This window comes from Pantherophis guttatus, chromosome 2 (assembly GCF_059756535.1).
Source record: "Pantherophis guttatus breed Tessera chromosome 2, ASM5975653v1, whole genome shotgun sequence".
NCBI classification, from domain to species: domain Eukaryota; kingdom Metazoa; phylum Chordata; class Lepidosauria; order Squamata; family Colubridae; genus Pantherophis; species Pantherophis guttatus.
Genome location: NC_142064.1, coordinates 203,465,640 through 203,487,159, shown reverse-complemented (window position 1 = coordinate 203,487,159; position 21,520 = coordinate 203,465,640). Strand labels below are relative to the sequence as shown.

At 43.0% G+C, this 21,520-nt stretch overlaps 1 protein-coding gene across 1 annotated transcript; it reads right to left on the bottom strand.

The window, feature by feature from the left end:
- Positions 1-12,441: 12,441 nt before the first annotated feature.
- Positions 12,442-14,330, bottom strand: LOC148115490 (ovomucoid-like). Its single transcript, XM_087885075.1, has 4 exons — positions 14,215-14,330; positions 13,655-13,683; positions 13,010-13,119; positions 12,442-12,654 (listed from the first exon to the last, which is right to left on the bottom strand). Exons 1-4 carry the CDS (start codon positions 14,267-14,269, stop codon positions 12,609-12,611), a joined length of 240 nt encoding a protein of 79 aa, XP_087741201.1. The 5' UTR covers positions 14,270-14,330; the 3' UTR covers positions 12,442-12,608.
- Between the last annotated feature and the right edge of the window lie 7,190 nt (positions 14,331-21,520).

Here is a 21,520-nt window from a genome sequence, read left to right as displayed (position 1 = left end):
CTGCCCAGGGTCTGAAATGGCTAAACTCAGAATCTGTCAAAGGGCTCCTCTGGCATGGTGCCTGCTCTCCCTTCACCACGCATTGCCCCATTTCCCATCCTCAGAGGCCCCAGCCCTTACTCAATCTCCCTGCTTCCTCTCCGATGACTGCCTCTGTCACTGCGTTATTTTATTTGCCAGCTGAACTCATCATTTCTGGACTGTCAGACTCTCCGTAGCTTGCCAACTTCTTATCAGTAAGCTACGTGTTTCCGTATCCACCCACATTCCATTACTTGCTTCACATACTTCTTCCCTTTGTTCTCTTTCCAGCAAGGTCCGGCTGATATAGCCGGCAAGAATTACTTTCAAAAATGTAGCAATTAACTTTTCTTAGTTAGTGAGGTGTTTTATTTTCTTTATAACAAATAAATGAGTTTTATTAGAAATTTTTCCTCGCGTTTCTTTTCAGAATATTGCAATTTGGAATAAGCCACAATCCATCTCCTCTAAACCAGGGTAATTAGTCCCAGAGCCAAACATGGGATTAATAAATGCCCTGACATCTGGTAGCAGATCGGACGGTTTGATTTATGGTTTTTTCCTTGTTTTGTTATTTCTGATAAGAGCACATAGGCAATTAGTTTTTAGCTACTGAGGTACGCTAATTATTTTGCTAAGATGCCGAAACAGAAGAAGAAAAAAGGCAAAGTGAAACCAAGACCACTCTTCGTAAATGATTTGATTGATCTTTCCAATGAAGAGGTGGCAGACAGGAGATTTTCAGATTTCCAGCCCCTTACTTCAGCCACACGCCTGGAAGCCGTGGGAACAGAAATGGAGAGAGATAAGACAGAAGCTGTTTTTGAAGGAGAAACACTACGACTGAGGTCAGTAACTCCCCCTTCTAATTATGCCAGCTCTCAACCTGTCTTCCCAGAACCTTCTGAATTTGTAACGCTCGGTGCAAGGCTAAAGCAAACTGCTGAGCAAAATTCCTCCCACGCAGAGAGAGAAACAATTCATTATTCTCCTCGAAGCTCTAAGCTCACCCTGGATGAGCTGGCTATGAAAGCCTATCGTGACCGTATAAAACTCTATGAACAGCAGCTATCCCAGGCAAAAATGGCTATATCTATGCTTGAGCAAGATAAGGGAGACAACTTAAGATTTTCAAAAAGCGCCATATTGCCTTCTTCTCCGGAGCCAAAGACACTCCCCCTGGTGGATTTTGTGTCAGGCCAATTAAGGCAAAGAACACTGCATACGTCACATGAAAGTCTCCCTGATCAAGTTACACATGTCTTACATAACCACTCCTACTCTAAAGCATACAATGCCACGTATGCAAAGCTGCCCAAAGCTAAAGGTGCAGCACCATCTCCTAGTGAAAGAAATTTACTACAGGAAGCTGAAATGCCACAAGTGTTTCCACAGGCCCGAACTCAAACACCCCCTGGTGGTGTTGGTGTCTTTTTAGATGGAATACAGCAAAGGCAAATGACTGCATCTCCAGCAGGTCATGCCAATATTGCAGATCAAGCACAAATGGCAACTGGAATACAGCAGATTCCAGTGCATCAGCCACAGCAGCTACAAATGCCTGCATATGTGCCACAGCCACAAGTGCAAATAGGGCCACCTCCTGGCCCACCTCCAATGGCACAACCAAGACCATTTTTAGGTCCACAACAGGCACAGCAAATACCACAGGCATTTCTGCCAGCACAGCCAGCATACCAAGTGCAGGCTCCTTACCAGGCATTTTCTGTCTCTCCACTAACTGGTGAGTCAAAACTAAAAATATCTGAACTCCACGGTTCGAGATTGAAACCTGGTGAACAAATTGGAGGACATTTGACCAAACTGAAAGGTCTGAGAACAGAATTGAGAGAAAGAGGCCATAACATTGAAGATATTCAAATGATCAGCATCATTATTAACTCTTTGAATTATGAATGGAAAGATGCTGTTACAAAAATTAACCAAGTCCCAATTGCTCAACGCACAGTGGACAATGTTTGTAGACTTTTAATTGAAGAAGAGACATTCATGTTGGCCACGCCACACTTGAGAGGACCACCCGCATCAAGAGCTCCAGCTAGGCGCCCCTTCCGAGGAAGGACCTACGCTCCAAGGACGCCAAGATGCAACACCTGCAATCGTGTGGGACATGCCACCCAGGATTGTCCCCAACGAGTTCCAGCTCCCGTCACGTACCAGCCCAGAGGAACAGATTCCAGAGGCAGAGGCAGAGGCGGAAGACAAGGTCGTTGTGGTCCCCGGCGTGATCCACAAACTCCACTCGCCACATTGGCTTTAACCAATGATCCACAACCTCAACCAGAGTATGACAGACGACTCCTGTGGACTTTGGACAGTGGTGCAGCATTGCATGTTACCTACAGAAAGGAACTTTTCACAGAAATGCACGAGCCTGAACCAGAGCTACGTGAACTTTATTTTTTTTCAAATCATCCTTGTCAGGTCAAAGGAAAAGGAACTGTTTATGTTGAAGAGCTCGATGCATTCATTCCTGATGTTTATTACATACCAACAGCAACCAGTAATTTGCTTAGTCAGTGTCACTTGTCTAGAATGTTAAAGTTCCAAGTTCACCACCTTGAAAAAGCAAGTTACATAGTTAAAGATGGAGATATTGTTGCTGAAACCATATTAATTGGTGGTGTTTATTACTTAAAGCCAAAGCCTAAAACACAAACACAGGCAAGTATGCAAACTCCAAAAAGGGAAGGCACAGGCCCAGAGAGAGATGCTCCAGAGAGAGATCCTGTTGCTATTCCAAAGGCTCCTAAAGCCAACAAAAAGAGAATTGGTAAACAGGTTGCTCAGAGCAAGCCTGAGGTTCCGCATAAAAATGTTAATGTTGAGAATTCACTAACAGGTAAACCTTTGCATTCCAGGTGTATCCACAAATGGCATAGAAGATTGGGGCATGCCAGTTTCCGTGTTCTTAGGAAAATGCCGGAGTTCGCAAAAGGTTTGGATCTAAAGGGGTGTAAGGTGTTTTTGGATTGTGCTGTATGCAAAAAGGCCAAATCCAAAGCAGCAGCCATTCCCAAACACGCTACACGCCTGTCAACATGCATTTTTGATTTGGTTCACATTGACATAGTTGGTCCTTTCCCGCCATCATTTGGTGGTAGAAAATATTTTTTAACAATTGTTGATAATTACTCTAGATATGGATATGTATATCCTATGAAAGAAAAATCAGAGACCTTTCAGATCTTTAAAGACTTTGCAACCCTTGTTTCTACCCAACACCAAGTTCGCATCGCCAGAATCCAGAGTGATCGTGGTGCCGAGTTCATGTCTCAGCGTTTCCAGGACTGGATGCGTAAGAATGGAATTATTCATCAGACTTCGGCCCCTGACACACCGGCTCACAACGGAGAGGTACTGCAAACCATGATGCGTTGTCTCCTAGAAGACGCCAACCTTGATATGATATACTGGGGTGAAGCTATCAAGTATGCAAATTACATTGTCAATCGTACTTGGAGCAGTGTAACAAATCAGACTCCTTTCTTCATGTTGTATGGCTACAAGCCCGATCTTAAAAACATCCATATTTTTGGTTCATACGCTATGGTGAACATTCCCTTAGCTCAAAGAAAAAGAAGAAGTCCAGCAGCAAAGAGACTGAGATTTATGGGTATTGATGATAATTCAAAGTGGAGCAAATTTATTGACTCTAAACATGTAATTGTGATTTCCCAATCTGCTAATTTTGAAGAAGATATTGACTGGTCCAGGATTCATTCCAATGATCCTGGAGTTTATTTTCCCAGAGATGATACTGCTGATGCCAAGCAGATTGATGATCAAGATTCCACTGATTCTTCTCAACCCGATGTTCCGTCTTCGCAAGCCGCGGATGCTGACGCTAGCGACGAAAGTGAGGACGAGGACAAAGCAGAAGAAGACTGGACAGTTGTCCCGAGACGTTCCAAGAGGGCCACAAAAGGGATCCCTCCACAACGATATTCTTGGCAACTGACAAATGCACCCTTGCCTTTGATTTGCAATGTTACACTTCCACCTGATAATTTCACACAAATCAAGCAGCTCCCTGATTCAGAGCAAGACAAATGGTATGAGGCAATGCAGGCTGAAATGGACAGTCTAAAGAAACTCAAAGTATTTACACCTGCAAAACCTTCAGCAAACAAAAAGATCATTGGCACTCGATGGGTCTACAGAATCAAAAAGAAACCAAATGGTGAGTCATTGTACAAGGCCAGACTTGTAGCTCAGGGTTTCGCTCAACGTTATCCTGAGGACTACACAAATACCTACTCACCGACAGTCAGAACTGAGAGTGTAAAAATTGCTTTAGGAACTGCAACTATCCTTGGTTTAGAAGTTTTCCAGTTTGATGTTGACACGGCTTATCTACATGCAGACCTAGACGAAGAGATCTATGTGAAAAGTCCTCCAGGATTCCGACAGCAAGAAGGGGATACCTGGTTTCTAAACAAAAGTCTCTATGGTCTGAAACAATCTGGTTTAATGTGGTATTTATGTCTTACTGACAAACTAAATTCAATGGGCTTTATTAAGTCCGAAACTGATAAGTGTGTGTTCACAAAAAGATCTAACAATGCATATGAGATAGTTCTTGTTTATGTTGATGATATTGTTTATATGGGTCCAAATAAGCAAATGAGTGAAATTTTTGCCAAAGCTTTGCAGAGATACTTCACATTGAAATCATTGGGTCACATTAGCACTTATTTAGGTGTTCAGATTGAAAAAACACAGAAGGGGTTTAGTCTTTCACAAGAAGATAAAATTGAACAAGTTTTGCATCATTGCAACATGAAAGATGCTAACACAACAAAGACACCTATGCAAACAGATTTTCACAACTTGACACAAGAAGAAAGTCCTGAGTTCGAGGATCAAACACTTTACCGTTCAGTCATTGGGTCACTATTGTACATTAGTAGTTGGACCAGACCCAACATTGCACTTAGTGTTAATCTCTTATCACGACACGTAGGTAAGGCAAAACAATTTCATTGGACATGTATTAAGAAATTATTGAGATACCTAAAATACACAAAACACTTGAAGTTATTGTTAGAACCAACACATACTGATTATGCAGAATTATGTTGTTATGCAGATTCTGATTGGGCAAGTGATAAGAAATCATGCAAAAGTACTTCAGGTTATATGATGTTCTTAAATGGATGTCCTGTTTATTGGCAAGTACGTAAACACAATTTTGTTTCTTGTTCATCTACTGAAGCTGAATATGCTTGTGTTTCAGATGCATGTAATTCCCTAACTTGGTTTGATGCTTTAGTCACAGATATCTGGACACACCCGATCCGACCGATCACCGTGATGGAAGACAATGAATCGGTGGTTTATATTTCTGAATCTCATTTTACAGGTTCTAGGTCCAGACACATTGACATCCGTTATCAAAACATAAAACATTTAGTGAAAAAAGGTTTTGTCAAAATGCAGTATGTATCTACACATGATCAAATTGCTGATATGCTCAACAAACCACTTCCAGCAGCTCAACACGAGTATCTGCATGAGAAGATGTGCCTTATTTGATGATGTACTGATATTCGCTCAACTGGCAAAGAAGGGGAATGTCACTGCGTTATTTTATTTGCCAGCTGAACTCATCATTTCTGGACTGTCAGACTCTCCGTAGCTTGCCAACTTCTTATCAGTAAGTTACGTGTTTCCGTATCCACCCACATTCCTTCACACACTTTTTCCTTTGTTCTCTTGCCAGAGGTCCGGCTGGACCGGCAGGAGATCTTGCTTGCCAAAATGTAGCAATTAACTTTTCTTAGTTAGTGAGGTGTTTTATTTTCTTTATAACAAATAAATGAGTTTTATTAGAAACCTTTCTTCGTGTTTCTTTTCGGAATATTGCAAACAAGGAGGAGCCTCGATTCATCTCCTCTAATTAAACCAGGGTAATTAATCCCAGAGCCAAACATGGGATTAATAAATGCCCTGACATCCTCTTTCTTCATCCCACAACTTTGCCTTCCTCCCGCAGCTGGCTGCCAGGGAAGGCAAGCCAGGACTGAGCCGTCACTGCTGGTCTCCCCGCCAACCCGCATTTGTTCACCACCTTATTGCAAGATGCCTGCAGCCCCTGCCTCTTTTTTTCAGTGCGAGAAGCCTCCCAGCCGCCACTTTGCCAGGTGGAACTGACCTGGCAGCAGCGACTGGCTGCAAGCTTCTTGCGCTGAAAACTACCTGCCTCCGCTTCTCGAACATGCCGAAAAAGATCTTCAGTCCCATGACCATCGCCACCCTGTTCTTCACGCCAGCAGTGCAGGTGCACCCTGTTGCCTGTTGCACCAGAGGGGTGCACATGTACGGCCAGTATGAAGAACAGGATAGCAACGGCAACTATGGTAATGGGACTGAAGCATAATCAGTTTGGCCCAAGTTATTCATTTGCTTTTTCCCATAGCGGTATTGTCACTGCACCCCTGGATTATAAACCCCATTGTGGCTCTGATGGCAGGACTTATTCCAACAAGTGTCATTTCTGCAATGCTTATATACAAGTACATGTTTCACTTTGCTTATCCTCCTTTCAAGTATTCACTCAAAACCATTTTCTGCCACAGATAAGTTGCATGGTGGTTCCAAGAAGAATGTTACTAATTTTAGGGGGAGAGGGAAGCATTGGCAAGTTGTCACTTTCAGAAAATGCCAAGTAATATTGCTGACTACTACAGACTTTTGGTTGTTTTTTAATTTAATTTTTGTTCCTGTTTCCCATTAGTCGCAGTGGAAGAAGACTTCGGATAAGACACTTTGGAAGATGTTGAAACCTTAGAATGCAGAAGACTAAGGAACATTTATCAAGAATATTTCACCATCTTCATGCCTTGCCTTCATCACTTTCATGCCTTCATCCCCACACAAAATTCTGTTCTTCCCCCCGATTCTGCTCTGTTGCTCTATTAAATGCCTTTGGGGAATTTATCAATAAACAAAGCAAAGCATTATTTCTCCATGAATATTCTTTTGATACCTGTTTCTGCCATACTAGATTTTTTTAGATAAGGTTTTTTTGTTCATACTTGAAGAAAGCCAAGTATTTGGGATAATACATTCAAGAAAAAAAAATAATCTCTATAGAAGCAGAATTAAGAAATATAATTTAAAATACCTTCATAGATCTCTTGTGCTTTTTTTCTTTGGCTCATATTGCAGATCAGTGTCCACTTGAGGTATCATCACCCATCCCTCTTAATAGTTTCCCTATTAGAAGGAGTAAATGGTCACCTTTGAGGAATGGCTAAGTGGGGAAGGGAGGACCACCCCAGTGGTGAAATCCATTTTTTTTATTACCGGTTCTGTGGGCGTGGCTTGGTGGGTGTGGTGTGACTTGGTGGGCATGGCTTGGTGAGTGTGGCAGGGGAAGGATATTGCAAAATCTCCATTCCCACCCCACTCTGGGGCCAACCAGAGGTGGTATTTGCTGGTTCTCTGAACTACTCAAATTTTCCACTACCGGTTCTCCAGAACCTGTCAGAACCTGCTGGATTTCAGCCCTGGACCACCCAGAAGAGGAGAGGACCACTTGATCCTGTGCTCTCCAGTCTTACATAGGATGGAGTTGCAATTTGGCAACTTAGTAACAATCATTCTGTCACAGTTTATACTAATTATAGCAATAGGTCCTTATTTCTGTGTCATTAAAAAGAAGGATGGATTAAAGCTATAAAGTGAATAATTTGTCTCCAGTGCTCAAAACAGGCATTTTCCTTCTCAAGATCCCATCAGACTGTGCCACCAAAATTACTGCAATGGTCTTTTTCTACAAAAAGTATTTCTAAATATAAGATGTAGTCTGTTTAGCTAGAGAAGAAAACATTACTACATTTAGCAATGTCCTTCTCCTTGTACAAATAAATTTATAAATTAATGTTTAAATTTATTCTTGTGAATATTTATTTTAAAAGATATCATATTATACCATAGATGGATTTTGTAGGACTTCTCCATATTGTATAATGGAATTATATAGTATAGTTCCATCTAATTGTATTATAATTATATAACATTAATATGTTAGTGGACTAACATTATCGCTTAGTATATGTAAATAACAGGAGCCAAGAATTAAATGCTGATTACTGAATATCAGCTAAATCAGGAGAAATTTCCTCATAATGGCATAAGCACTTCTCCATATAATATAATGGAATTATGTAGTATAATTTCATATAATTATGATATAATTATATAACATAATTTGTTAGCGAACCACAAACATATTGGCACTAGAATCTTCCTCAACATCTGCCTTGGATATCTGTATATGCAGGAACTCATTCTCAGTTCATTCCCAATTCAGTCTTCTCAATTAAACAAGGTCATCTAGAGAGATCCTGAAAGCATACCTCCTCTGTTGCGGTACCTAAAATAGATAAAAAATTCTCCTTGAAAGTCCTACAAAATCCATTTATGGGAGAAAATCATACTTTCTAAGTAAATATTCACAACAAGAATCAATTTAAATATTAATTTATTTGTTCAAGGAGAAGGACAGGGCTATCTCTAGTAATGCTACCTCTACCTAGAGGGCTACCTCTAGTAATGCTTTCTTCTCTAGCTAAACAGTAAATCTTATACTTAGAAATACTTCTTGTGGAAAAAGAACATTGCTGTAATTTTGGTCATTGGGGCACAGTCTGATAGGAACTTGACAGGGCAAATGCCTGTTTTGGCACCAATCCATCAGTGTCAGTATAATCAGGAAACAGGGCTCTTCATACATTCAGGACCTCAGGGTTAAGGTTAGAGTTAGGGTTAATATGGTTAATAACTTTAATATGCACATTATAATTATGATATATTCTTTTATATGTCTGTGTATATAATACTATTTTCCCAATTTGTACTCATTTTTCCCCCATTTGTTGGGGTTCTTCTACATTTACAACTTTGTCTTTAAACAATACCATTCTCTCTTTATGATTCTTTATCACTTTCTCCATAAATGCAGGGCGTGCTGAGGATTTTGCGCATTATCTGCACGATAAAATCGCTCAAATTCGGGACAGCCTGGACTCTGACTGGGTGGGTTCAGGCGAGTTGTCCGAGGCGGGTCTTGAGAATGTTATCTGGGAGGAGTTTGATCCTGTGACTCCCGAGGACGTGAACAGGATGCTGGGGAGGTTGAACGCAACCACATGTTTATTGGACCCGTGTCCCTCCTGGCTGGTGCTGGCTACCCGGGAGGTTACACAAGGCTGGCTCCAGAGGATTATAAATGCTTCTTTGAGTGATGGTTTCTTACCTCCCGCCTTGAAAGAGGCGGTGGTGAGGCCCCTCCTCAAGAAGCCTTCTCTGGATCTGGCTGTTTTGGCAAACTGCCATCCTGTCTCCAACCTTCGCTTTGTGGCGAAGGTTGTTGAGAGTGTGGTTGCGCGACAGCTCCCCAGTACCTGGATGAAACTATCTATCTGGATCTATTCCAGTCCGGCTTCAGGCCTGGGTACAGCATGGAAATGGCATTGGTCGCGTTGGTTGATGTTTTCTGGAGGGCTCAGGACAGGGGATGTTCCTCTGTTCTGGTCTTATTAGATCTTTCAGCGTCTTTTGATACCATCAACCATGGTATCATGCTGTGCCGGCTGGAGGGGTTGGGAGTGGGAGGCACTCTCCTACGGTGGTTCTCCTCCTATCTCTCTGACTGGTCACAGTCCATGTTGGCTGGGGGGGCAGAGGTCGACCTCGAGGCACCTTGTTTGTTGGGTGCTGCAAGGGTTGGTCCTCTCACCTCTCCTTTTATTATTATTGTGAATAATAATATTCACATTATTTATGTGAAGCTGCTGGGTGAGATCATCCATGGATTTGGGGTGTGCTGCCATCTGTACACTGATGACACTCAGCTGTACATCTCCACCTCAGACCACCCCAACGATGCCCTTGAAGTGATGTCCCGGTGCCTGGAGGCTGTGCGGGTCTGGATGGGGAGGAACAGGCTCCGACTCAACCCCTCCAAGACCAAGAGTGGCTGTGGCTGTGGCTGCCGGCTGCCGATATAGCCAGCTGGTGCCATCGTTGGCTATTGCGGGTGAGTCATTGGCCCCCACGGAGAGGGCTCATAACTTGGATGTCCTCCTGGATGCACAGCTGTCTTTAGAAGAGCATATGACAGCCGTGGCCAGGTTCGCCTGATACGCCAGTTGCGTCCCTTTCTGGATCGCTCCTTATGCACGGTCACTCACGCCCTCGTCACCTCTTGCCTGGACTACTGCAATGCTCTCTACATGGGGCTCCCCTTGAGGAGCACCCGGAGGCTTCAGCTGGTCCAGAATGCAGCTGCACGGGTAATTATGGGGGCGACATGGTGCTCCCATGTAACACCTCTCCTGTGCGAGCTGCACTGGCTCCCGGTGGTCTTCCATGTGTGCTTCAAGGTATTGGTTCCAATCTTTAAAGTGCTCCATGGCTTAGGGCCCGGGTATTTATGAGACCACCTTCTGCCACCGATAACCTCCCACCGGCCAATCCGCTCCCACAGAGAGGGTCTCCTCAGGGTGCTGTTGGTCAAGCAATGTCGACTGACGACCCCCAGGGGGAGACCCTTTTCTGTGGGGGCACCCACCCTCTGGAAAGAGCTACCCCCAGAAATATGACTGATCCCGGACTTCCGTACTTTCCGCCGAGCGTTGAAGACCTTTTTATTTCAGGAAGCTGGGCTGGCTTAAAATTTTAATGGGCTATTTTATGGGTAAAGGGTTTTAAAATTTGGGGAAGCCAAACTGATCTAATTCTGTTTTAATTTATTTTAATTTTTATACTGTATGTATTTTAATTTTGCCTGTCCTGAGTCCTTCGGGAGATTTAATTTAATAAATCTCTATTTAATAAATTTAATAAACCTAAACCTAAACCTAAACCTAAATATATTTAAACATCTATAACATTTCTTCATACAATGTGTTCATTGTCCCCTGCTGAATCACTAATATTTTAATATTTTAAATATTACTCAATGTTTCACCATAATTCCAATATCTCAATTTTATAGAAACACCAATAAAAACAATTATAAATAAGGTTTAATCAGTCCTGGGATTATATCTCTAAATCCCCTGAATTTATAGTCATTAAAAGCTATAAGTTTCAACATATTTTTTACACACTGTTAATAATAATAATAATAATAATAATAATAATAATAATAATAATAATAATAATAGTAATAGTAATAGTAATAGTAATAGTAATAATAATAATACATTTAAATATACCTAATCATAGTCTTCCACCTCCTAACCTTAATATATTTTTGATTCTAATAAATTATATTATATGTCAATATGTGTACTACTATTTTCCCAATTTATACTTTCTACTATTTTCTACTATTTTCTATTAGTTTTTAATACAATCACCGTATTGCAAGATATTTTATCTCTATCCATCATCTCTTAGCCTTTTTAGAATTTCATCACTTATTGACTTTTTGATAACTCTTTTATATTTCTCTTTTGGAATCTTATGTTTCTTTCTAACATTTTTGCACAGTCTGAATGTTCCCTCTGCCTTACCCCTTGTCTCCTTCTGCTGCATCATTTACATCCATTACCCTTTCATTATTTTTCAGAAATCTTCCATTTTTTTCTCTGTTCTATTGTAAACTCTAAATTATCTATTTGATTCTGAGTACTTATTGTTATTGTCTCTTCAGTGTCTTTGTCTTCTTGTAACGTATTTTGATTTGTCTCCTCTCCCACTCCTACTAATTTCTCATTTGTCTTCTGAATATTCTGTTCATCTTTTCCCATCATTTGTTGAAGATCTTCTATACTCTCATCTTTATCTTTGAACAATCCAGTCTGATGGGATCTTGAGAGGGCAAATGCCAGTTTTGGGCACTGGAGAACAGAGTAAAGTTATAAAGTGAATGACAAATTATTCACTTTATAACTGTAATCCATCCTTCTTTTTAATGACACAGAAAACAGGACCTATTGTCATAATTAGTATAAACTGTGACAGAATGATTGTTATTAAGTTGCCAAGTAGTAACTCCTTCCTATATAAGACTGGAGAGTCTTATATAGAGAGCACAGGACCATGTGGTCCTCTCCTCTTCTGGGTGGTCCTCCCTTCCCCAATTTAGCCATACCTCAAATGTGACCATTTACTCCTTCTTATAGGAAAGCTATTAAGAGGAATAGGCAATGATACCCCAAGTGGACCCCAATCTGCAATAAAACCCAAAGAAATAATTGTTACCATTCCCACTACATCTATGAAGGTTTTTTTTATTAAGTTTCCTAATCGTGTCTCCTTAGAGATTGATTTTTTCTTGAATTTATTATCCCAAATACTTGGTTTTCTTCAATTATGCAACAACTTTATCTAAAAAATCTGGTAGGGTGGAAATAAGTTCTGAAAGAAGATTCATGGAGATATAATGCTTTGCTTTGTTTATTGATAAATCTGCAAAAGACATTTAATACAGCAACAGAGCAGAATCAGAGGGAAGAACAGAATTTTGGGGGGATGTTAATGAGCAGGGCATAAAGATGGTGAGATATCCTTAATCAATGTTTCTTAGTCTTCTACATTTTAAGATGTCAACATCTTCTGAAGCGCCTCAGCCGAAGTCTTCTTCCACTGCGACTGAAGAGACACAGGAAAGGGAAACAGGGATAAAAACTAAATTAAAAATCTAGAGAGATACATCCACTATAGTGGCTCACCCAGCCAAAAGTCTGTTAACAGTCAGCAATATTACTTGGCATTTTCTGAAAGTGACAACTTGCCTATCCTTCCCTCTCCCCCTAAAATTAGTAACATATTCTCCTTGGAACCACCATGCAACTTATCTGTGGCACAAAATGGTTTTTGAGTAAAATAATTGAAAGGAGGATAAGTTTGCACACTTTTTTTTTTTTTTTTTTTGAAGCCTAGAAATCCAGGGCTTCCGATCCAAATGCTTTCTTCTGTAGTTGCACAGAGTGAAACATGTACTTACACGTAAGCATTGCAGAAATGACACTTGTTGGTATAAGTCCTGCCATCAGTGCCACAATGGGGTCTATAATCCCGGGGGCAGAGGCGTCTTGGGTACCCCCGACAATAAACCTATGGGAAAAAGCAAATGATTCATTTCATAGGACAGCCCTGCTCTTCTTTTTAAGGGGGCAAGTCTGTTGACAATTTGAATACCCTGGGCTAAATTGATTATCTCTTTTTATCCCATCAACTTTTAATTCTTTCTTCTGCAAAGTCCCTTCCTGTTCCAGGTGGTCCAGCTTCTTGTATTATAGACCATTATACAACAGCAATGCTGGAAAATGGATCTGGGATTTTTTAGGAATTAGAATTTATAGTCTATATTTTTGTTTTGATCTGAATAGTTTGCAACACCTGCCTTACTATTAAGGCTCCATATGCACATAATGGATAGAAACAGAACTGGCCTGATGGAGGAAGATGAGAGGAAACTGCCTGAAAAATCATTCTGAATCTTATTGTATCACAGGTTACAACATGTTAGCCGCAAAGGTGATGGTGATGGGGAGGGGTAGGCATGGGCTTATTATTATGCACCCACACTTCTGGGTCCTATCCAAGGACTTCGTTTAATAAGTAAAATTTAATAACTAAAAGTACTCACGTTTAAATTGAGTCTTTGTGCAGCAATATCTGGAAAAAAAAAAACCATGCCAAATATGAACATTTGAAACAATTCCATATTACGTCCTATTTTTTATAATTTACTAGTGCATTTCAATTTCCCCTGTCCCTTGCTCCACCCCTCCCATTAAAACCCTTGGCCAATTGAAATAAAAACAAAACATTAACACAAAATCCAGTGAAAACAAACCATTACGGGTGATGGGGATGTCAATAGGAAATTCAATACTGTTGATTTCTACAGGAATTCTGCTTCTGTACCTGAAAGAACCACTTTATTCCAACTATTGGGAATGCTGCATCAGACCTCTTAGGAAATATGAGTCACAACTGGAAAACCTCTGGTTAGTGGAATAGCCAATTCTGCACCAAGAGCCTCCAATTTTTATTTGCTTCTTGGGCAGATCCCCTGAGCAAGAATTATTTCCCACTGAGCCAGCCTTGAAGATATATGTGGACTATTGTCTGCTTTTTCCTGGAGACAAGGGTGTCCTCCAATCTCTCAACAAAGGAAAAGCTGGAGTAGTAAACAGAATTTACCAGAGTACAATGAGAAGAGGAGCAGAGCAAGCAGCAGAAAGCTTCCTGGCTTCATGATTCCTCACAGAACTTGGTTGAGGAAGGACTCTTTGGAGTAGCAGATGCTGAAGATGAGGCTTCACAGCTTTCCTTTGCCCTTCCAGGCTATATATGCATATCCTGACTACTTTGGTGATGAAATCTCTCCCTTCCGGATGCAATTGAATGTGGAATTGGCTGTTGGTGAAATCTATGGCAAGCTGGTCAGTTTGTAAACTTCCTTTTACACAATTAACCAGAATTCAAGAAGCACCTCTCTCCTGATTTAAATATTTGTAAACTTCTGCATGAAAATGATGAAATTACAGTGCTCTGGTCCTTTAGAGTCACAGAGACTATCATCAGCCACATAATACAGCAGAATTAACAAGCGATAAGAAAGACAAAGGAGTCTGGATAGAGGATTTGTCAGCAGAATAAAAGAGAAAGAACTGGAAAAGATAACAAAATACAAGTCTTGCAGATAGAATGTCTGTGGCAAAAGAAAGCAAATGTGGCACCAATAATAGACGCCTTGGGTGCAATCCCAAAACAACTAGAGCAACACTTGAACACCATCAGCATTGACAAAATCACCATTAGTCAATTGCAAAAGGCAGTTTTAGAACAGCTTACATCCTGTGATGATAACTTTAACACCATCGGACATCAATATATGCTTTTCACAGATCCTTGGGGAGGACTTCATATGTGGACAAAAATGCCAAATCCAGTCTGAAGATCTGGCTGACTCTTTGACGAACCATAGTAATAATAATAGCTTCCCAATAAATGGGGTCACAGCACTAGGAAATTAAACAGAACAAGCTTCAAGGCACAGCCCTGAATAATCTACTTATGGTAAACCTGTCTGCAGCAACGAGAGCCATTCCTACATATAACATCTTATATACAGATTTGTGTGTCATCCAATGATCAGCTCTAAATTAATTAGTGGTCTCTTCCTATGTTATTAGAGATTAACAGGGTCATATTAAATAAATCAGCCAATCAATCATCAATCCTTCATTTCCCTCCAGCCATATTGGTTACAACATTCTTCATAATAATTGGATGTAAATCAATACAGTTGATTTTAGTAAACCATGAATAGCATGAACCTGCATATTCCATCCAATTACCTTCCCCTTCCCCCCACCAACCTGTAGAAAAGTTGGGGAAATCATGTTTTGTTATCTCAAACCAGAGTCAGAAAGGATCTCTGAGGTCACCAAGTCCAAACTCCTGCTCAAAGCAGGAACAACTGAAGCTTATCTTTACTTTAATGCCAGGTCTGTGGTTAACAAAGCTCCCCTCATCCATGAGTTGATTGAGGAGGAGAACACAGACCTGGCTTGCATTACGGAAACCTGGTTGGGCTCGGAGGGAGGGGTCCCCCTGACTGAACTCTGCCCACTAGGTTTTCGGGTGCTACACCAGCTGAGGGCCCAGGGTAGGGGTAGGGGGGTGGCGGTTGTTATCAGGGAGTCCTTTGTCCGCGGGAGGTCACTTTTCCTCAGATAGACAGGTCTGAGTCCCTCCTCATGAGATGGGGTCCACAAGGGCAGTTGGACCTGTTGATTACGTACCTATCTCCTAGCTGCGTATCAACGGCCCTGCTCGGCCTCCTCGATGCTCTCTTGGGGTTGGTGGTTGAGTTCTCTAAACTTATTGTTTTGGGGGACTTCAATCTGCCGTCCCTGGGTGAAGCGTCGGGGGCGGCCCGGGCGTTCATGACTTCCATGGAAGCCATGGACCTGACTCAGATTATTTAGGGCCCGACTCATGAGGGGGGCGCACCCCAATCTTGTTTTTATCTTGGAACAGTGGCGTGATGAGCTCGGTGGGGGAGCACCAGTTATTCATCCCCTGTCATGGACCGATCATCATCTCCTGCAGCTGGGCTTCCATGAGGTCAACCCCCCCCCCGCTGGGATGCGTGACCTACCATCTGGTTCCACCCCAGGCACTTGATGGAGCCAGAATGGTTCCAGACAGAGCTTGGGACAATACCTCTCTCTCTTTCCCACGCACCAGTCGAGGCTCTGGTGGATGCCTGAGAAAAGGGGCCTCCAGGGCACTTGACCGTGTCATTCCTTTGCGGCCTCTGACTCAACGCAGATCCTGGTTGGTTCCTTGGTTCACGGAGGAGCTCCAGGAGATGAAGCATCATAGAAGAGGCCTAGAGAGCAGTTGGAGATCCAGTTGTTCCAAATCTGACTGTTCCCAGTTGAGATCGTTTACATGATCTTATCTGGTGGCGATGGAGGTGGTGAAGTGGGCCTCATTGCGTCTGCAGATAATCACCTGGCCACCCTGTTCAGGGTGTCTCGCTCCCTCCTGAATTGGAGGGGAGGATCCTTTGCAGCGATGGGCCGAGGAGTTTAGTCAGCATCTGCTGGATAAGATCGCTCAGATTTGGGATGGTCTTTACTCTGACTGGGCAGGGTCAGACAGTGAGGAGACAGCTGGCCTTGTGATTTGGGAGGAGTCCGATCCTATCACCCCTGAGGAAGTGGACATGATTATGGGGAGGCTGAGTGCCACCATGTGTGTACTGGACCCGTGTCCCTCCTGGCTTGCCTATGTGGAACGAGAGGTGACACATGATTGGATCCAACCATTTTGAATAATTTTTGTCCAGTCTACAACCTTCGCTTTGTTGCGAAGGTTGTTGAGAGTGTGGTGGCTCGGCAGCTCCCGTCGGTCTTGGAGGAAACAGACTACCTGGATCCATACCAATCGGGTTTCAGGCATAGCACAGAGACAGCATTGGTTGCAGTAATGGATGATCTCTGGAGGGCTTGGGACAGGCGACACTCCTCTGTTTTGGTCCTCTTGGATCTTTTGGCGGCTTTTGATAAAATCGACCATGGTATCCTGCTGCAATGACTCAAGGGATTGGGAGTGGGAGGCACTGTTTTATGGTGGTTCTCCTCCTATCTCTCGGGCCATATGCAAGCAGTGTTGGCAGGGGGGCAGAGATTGGCTATGAGGCCCCTCACTTATGGAGTGCCCCAGGGGTCGGTTCTCTCACCTCTCTTGTTCAACATCTATATGAAGCCGCTTGGGGAGATCATCCATGGTTTTGGGGTGCAGTATCATCAGTACGCTGATGATACCCAGCTTTTTATATCCACCCCGAATCAGCCTAGTGATGCCCTCGATGTGATGTCCCGTTGCCTGGAAGCGGCACGAACCTGGATGGGGAGGAACAGGCTCCGACTCAACCCCACCAAGACTGAGTGGCTGTGGGTACCAGCATCTGGGTCCAATCGAGATATTCCATCATTGACCATCAGGGGTGAGGTGTTAACCCCTGTGGATAGGGCCCGCAACTTGGGTGTCCTTCTGGATTCACGGTTGTCTCTGGAAGATCATGTAGCGACTGTAACCAGGGGGGCATTTGCCCAGGTCCACCTTGTGCGTCAGCTGCGCCCTTACTTGGACCAAGATGCCCTATGGACCGTTACTCATGCACTGGTCACCTCCCGTCTTGACTACTGCAACGCTCTCTACCTAGGGCTGCCCTTGAAAACCACTTGAAGGCTTCAACTGGTGCAGAATGCGGCCGCGTGGGTTGTGATGGGAGTGTCCCGACACTCCCATGTTACACCCCTCCTGTGCGACATGCATTGGTTACCGGTTGCCCTTCGGGTGAGGTTCAAGGTGCTGGTTATCACCTATAAAGCCCTTCATGGCCTAGGTCCAGGATACTTGTTGGACCTCACTCCAAGACTCCTTGCCAAGTTTGAAGATATCAGCCTGGCAGTTCTCCAAGCCAGATAAGGTCTGTGACTGTAAATTCTCCCTTGAAAGACTTTGTTTAAGGTGAATGAAAATGTATGCTTTAAAAGTAAATAATACATTGGATTTCTATAGATGTGTAAGCCTGCCAGTCTAGTTTCCTACAAAATATTCAATCTATCCCCAAACCATAAGGAGTGGGATGCTAGAATGTGGTCTCTCCTAGTCTCTTCAGTACCCTAGATGCCAATACTCATAGCCTATTTTTCACACTCTACTCCTTCACTGGCTGGAGCATAAAAGTGAGACACCCTTAATCATTCAGTGTCTTCTCTGTGGCTCACTGGTTATGTTTCTAACTCTGGTTTCTTTCAATGGACTTTTTGATAAAAGAGAGTCCACAACGCTCTTAGAAGTTAAGAAAAGTCTTATTGCAGTGATGAGGCTGTGTGGTTTAAGAAACGGTGCAATGGTTTCTTCTTACACCACAGGACACACTGTTGACAAGCTAAGTGTTCAGTTAAACCACAACCTCTCCTAAGTAATCAAGACAGAATTTCTGAAATATTCCAAATTTCTAAGAATGAAAATATGGAACCTAGCAAGATCTGAATTTTAAAAGGGCATGGAAAACATGATTTGCTATATTTAAAATAAAACAAAACAACCTAGAAGACATGAAATGGCCCCTGTTGCCAACTTAGAATTTTAGAATTCTGCAGTCCAAAATTTAAGGATCAGAAAGATTCAGTCAATCAATGCTGTTATACAGAAGATGAATGGCTTACATAAGTTCATGACCAGAAATTCATATATCAAGGATGCCTTTGCCAATCCTCTTGATTCAGGTCAACAGTAGCATGCCACTAGATCTAACTTATATTTGTGACCAGATATTACTATCCCTAGTGATTCTTTGAAGCATAGGTTGTTCCACTTTTTATGTAGGAGAAATTTTCTGACAGTAAGAACAATCAAACAATGGAATAGTTTGCCTTCAGAGGTTGTGGGCACTTCATCACTGGAAGATTTCCGGAAGAGACTGGACAGCCACTTGTCAGAAATGGTTTAGGGTCCCCTGTTTGAGCAGGGCATTGGACTGGATAAGGGGTCTGCAACCTTAAACACTCAAAGAGGTATTTTCTCCAGGTATTTTCTTTTAAACAGTCTCTCTCTCCCCTCTCTCTCATCTTTCTCCCTCTCTCTCTTTCTCCCTCTCCTTCTTTCTCATCTCTCTTTCTCCCTCTCTCTTTCTTTCTCCCTCCCTCTCTCCTTTCTCCCTCTCTCTCTCCTTTCTCCCTCTCTCATCTTTCTCCCTTTCTCTCTTTCTTTCTCCTGCTCTCTCTCTCTTTCATTCTCCCTCCCTCTCTCTCTCTCTTTTCTCCCTCTCTCATCTTTCTCCCTTTCTTTCTTTCTCCCGCTCTCTCTTTCTCATCTTTCTCCCTTTATCTCTCTTTCTTTCTCCTGCTCTCTCTCTCTCATCTTTCTCCCTCTCTTTCTCCCTCTCTCCCGCCCTCCCTCATCTCTTTCTCTCTCTCTCTTTCTCCCTCCCCCTCTCTCTCATCTCTCTCCCTCTCTCTCTCCTTTCTCGCTCTCTCATCTTTCTCCCTCTCTCTCTCTTTTTCTTTCTATCTCTCTCTCATCTTTCTCCCTTTCTTTCTCCCTCCCTCTCTCATCTCTTTCTCTCTCTCTCTCTTTCTCCCTTCCTCTTTCTGATCTTACTCCCTCCCTCTCTTTCTCTTTCTCATCTTTCTCCCTCATCTCTCTTTCTCCCTCTCTTTCTCATCTCCCTCCCTCCCTCGCTCTCATCTCTCATTTTCTTTTTCCCCTCTCTCTTTCTCATCTCTCTGTCTCTCATCTCTCTACCTTTCTCTTTCTCCCTCTCTCTCTCTCTCTCTCTCGTGTGTGTGTGTGTGTGTGTGCGTGTGTGCGTGTGCGTGCGCATGCTCATCTGGGTTTCATCTTGAACCATTTCCAAAAACAGGCGAGGGTTGGGTTGTTTTTTTTTTCTGATGTTGTTCTTTCTTCTTCTTTGGGTGCTTTTTACCATTAGATTTAATTTTAAATCAAGAGCCATTTCAGGTTCCTTTTTGTCCCCCTGCTGTGACTCCCTGTTGGCTGGCTGCCCCCCCACCCTCCCATCCTCCTCACTCCTCACCAGAAGGGTGGTGGAGGTGGATGGAGACTCATTCTGTATTTCAGAGCAGAAGTGAAGTGCCCCTCTACTTGTTTCTTTTTCTGGCCCTTGTTGGTGTTGTATGCACCTCTGCTGCTGGAGGAGATGCTTGACTTTGCTCTGCACTGAGACACTGGCTGGGCCACCCAGCTGCAGCCAATGCTGCATGTTGTAATGGGCTCCAGGAGGAGGAGGAGGGGAAGCTATCTCCCCCATTGTGCACTGTGCTAAGTTTAAGTGCAAGAGCAGCCAGCAACCATGGAGGTTGAGAGAGGAATATGGAGAGACGTGTCCCAGCCAGTGTCTCGGGGCGGAGAAAGTTGTGCGTCTCTGCATATTCCTCTCTTGGCCTCCATGGCTGCTTGCTGCTCTTGCATTTAAACTTAGCGCGCTGCACAATGGAGGGTGGGGGGGACAGCCAGCCAATAGTGAGCTACAGCAGGGGGACAAAAGAGCTTCATTTATCAGGAAACCTGAAATGACTCCTGATTTAAAATTAAATCATATGGTAAAAAGCACCCAAAGAAGAAAGAACAACATCAGAAAAAAACCCCCAACCCTCGCCTGTTTTGGGAAATGGTTCAAGAGGGAACCCAAATGTGCACGCCCACAGACACACACACACGAGAGAGAGAGAGAGTGGTGGGGGGAGGGAGAAAGAGAAAGATAGAGAGATGAGAAAGAGAGAGGGGAAAAAGAGAGATGAGAGAGAGGGAGGGAGGGAGATGAGAAAGAGAGAGAGAAAGAGAGATGAGGGGGGAAGATGAAAAAGAGAGAAAGAGAGAGAGGGAGTAAGATCAGAGAGAGGGAGAACGAAAGAGAGGGATGGAGAAAGAGAGAGAGAGAAAGAGATGAGGGAGGGAGGGAGGGAGAAAGAGAGGGAAAAAGAGATGAGAAAGAGGGAGATGAGAAAGAGAGAGAGAAAGAGAGATGAGGGGGAAAGATGAGAAAGAGAGAAAGAGAGAGAGGGAGTAAGATCAGAGAGGGAGAAAAAAGAGAAGGAGGGAGAAAGAGAGAGAGAAAGAGATGAGAGAGGGAGGGGGAGAAAGAGAGAGGGCGAAAGATGAGAGAGAGCGGGAGAAAGAAAGAGAGAAAGGGAGAAAGATGAGAGAGGGAGAAAGGAGAGAGAGAGGGAGAAAGGAGAGAGGGAGGGAGAAAGAAAGAGAGAGGGAGAAAGAGAGATGAGAAAGAGGGAGAGGGAGAAAGAGAGAGAGGGAGAAAGATGAGAGAGAGGGGAGAGAGAGACTGTTTAAAAGAAAATACCTGGAGAAAATACCTCTTTGAGTGTTTAAGGTTGCAGACCCCTTATCCAGTCCAATGCCCTGCTCAAACAGGGGACCCTAAACCATTTCTGACAAGTGGCTG

Coding starts and splice junctions, on each gene's coding strand:
- LOC148115490 (XM_087885075.1), bottom strand. CDS start 14,269: ATGAAGCCAGGAAGCTTTCTGCTGCTTGCTCTGCTCCTCTTCTCATTG. Junction 13,684..14,214: donor CCTCTTCTCATTGTACTCTG/GTAAATTCTGTT, acceptor TTTTTTTTCCAG/ATATTGCTGCACAAAGACTC. Junction 12,655..13,009: donor CATTTCTGCAATGCTTACGT/GTAAGTACATGT, acceptor GTGTCTCTTCAG/TCGCAGTGGAAGAAGACTTC.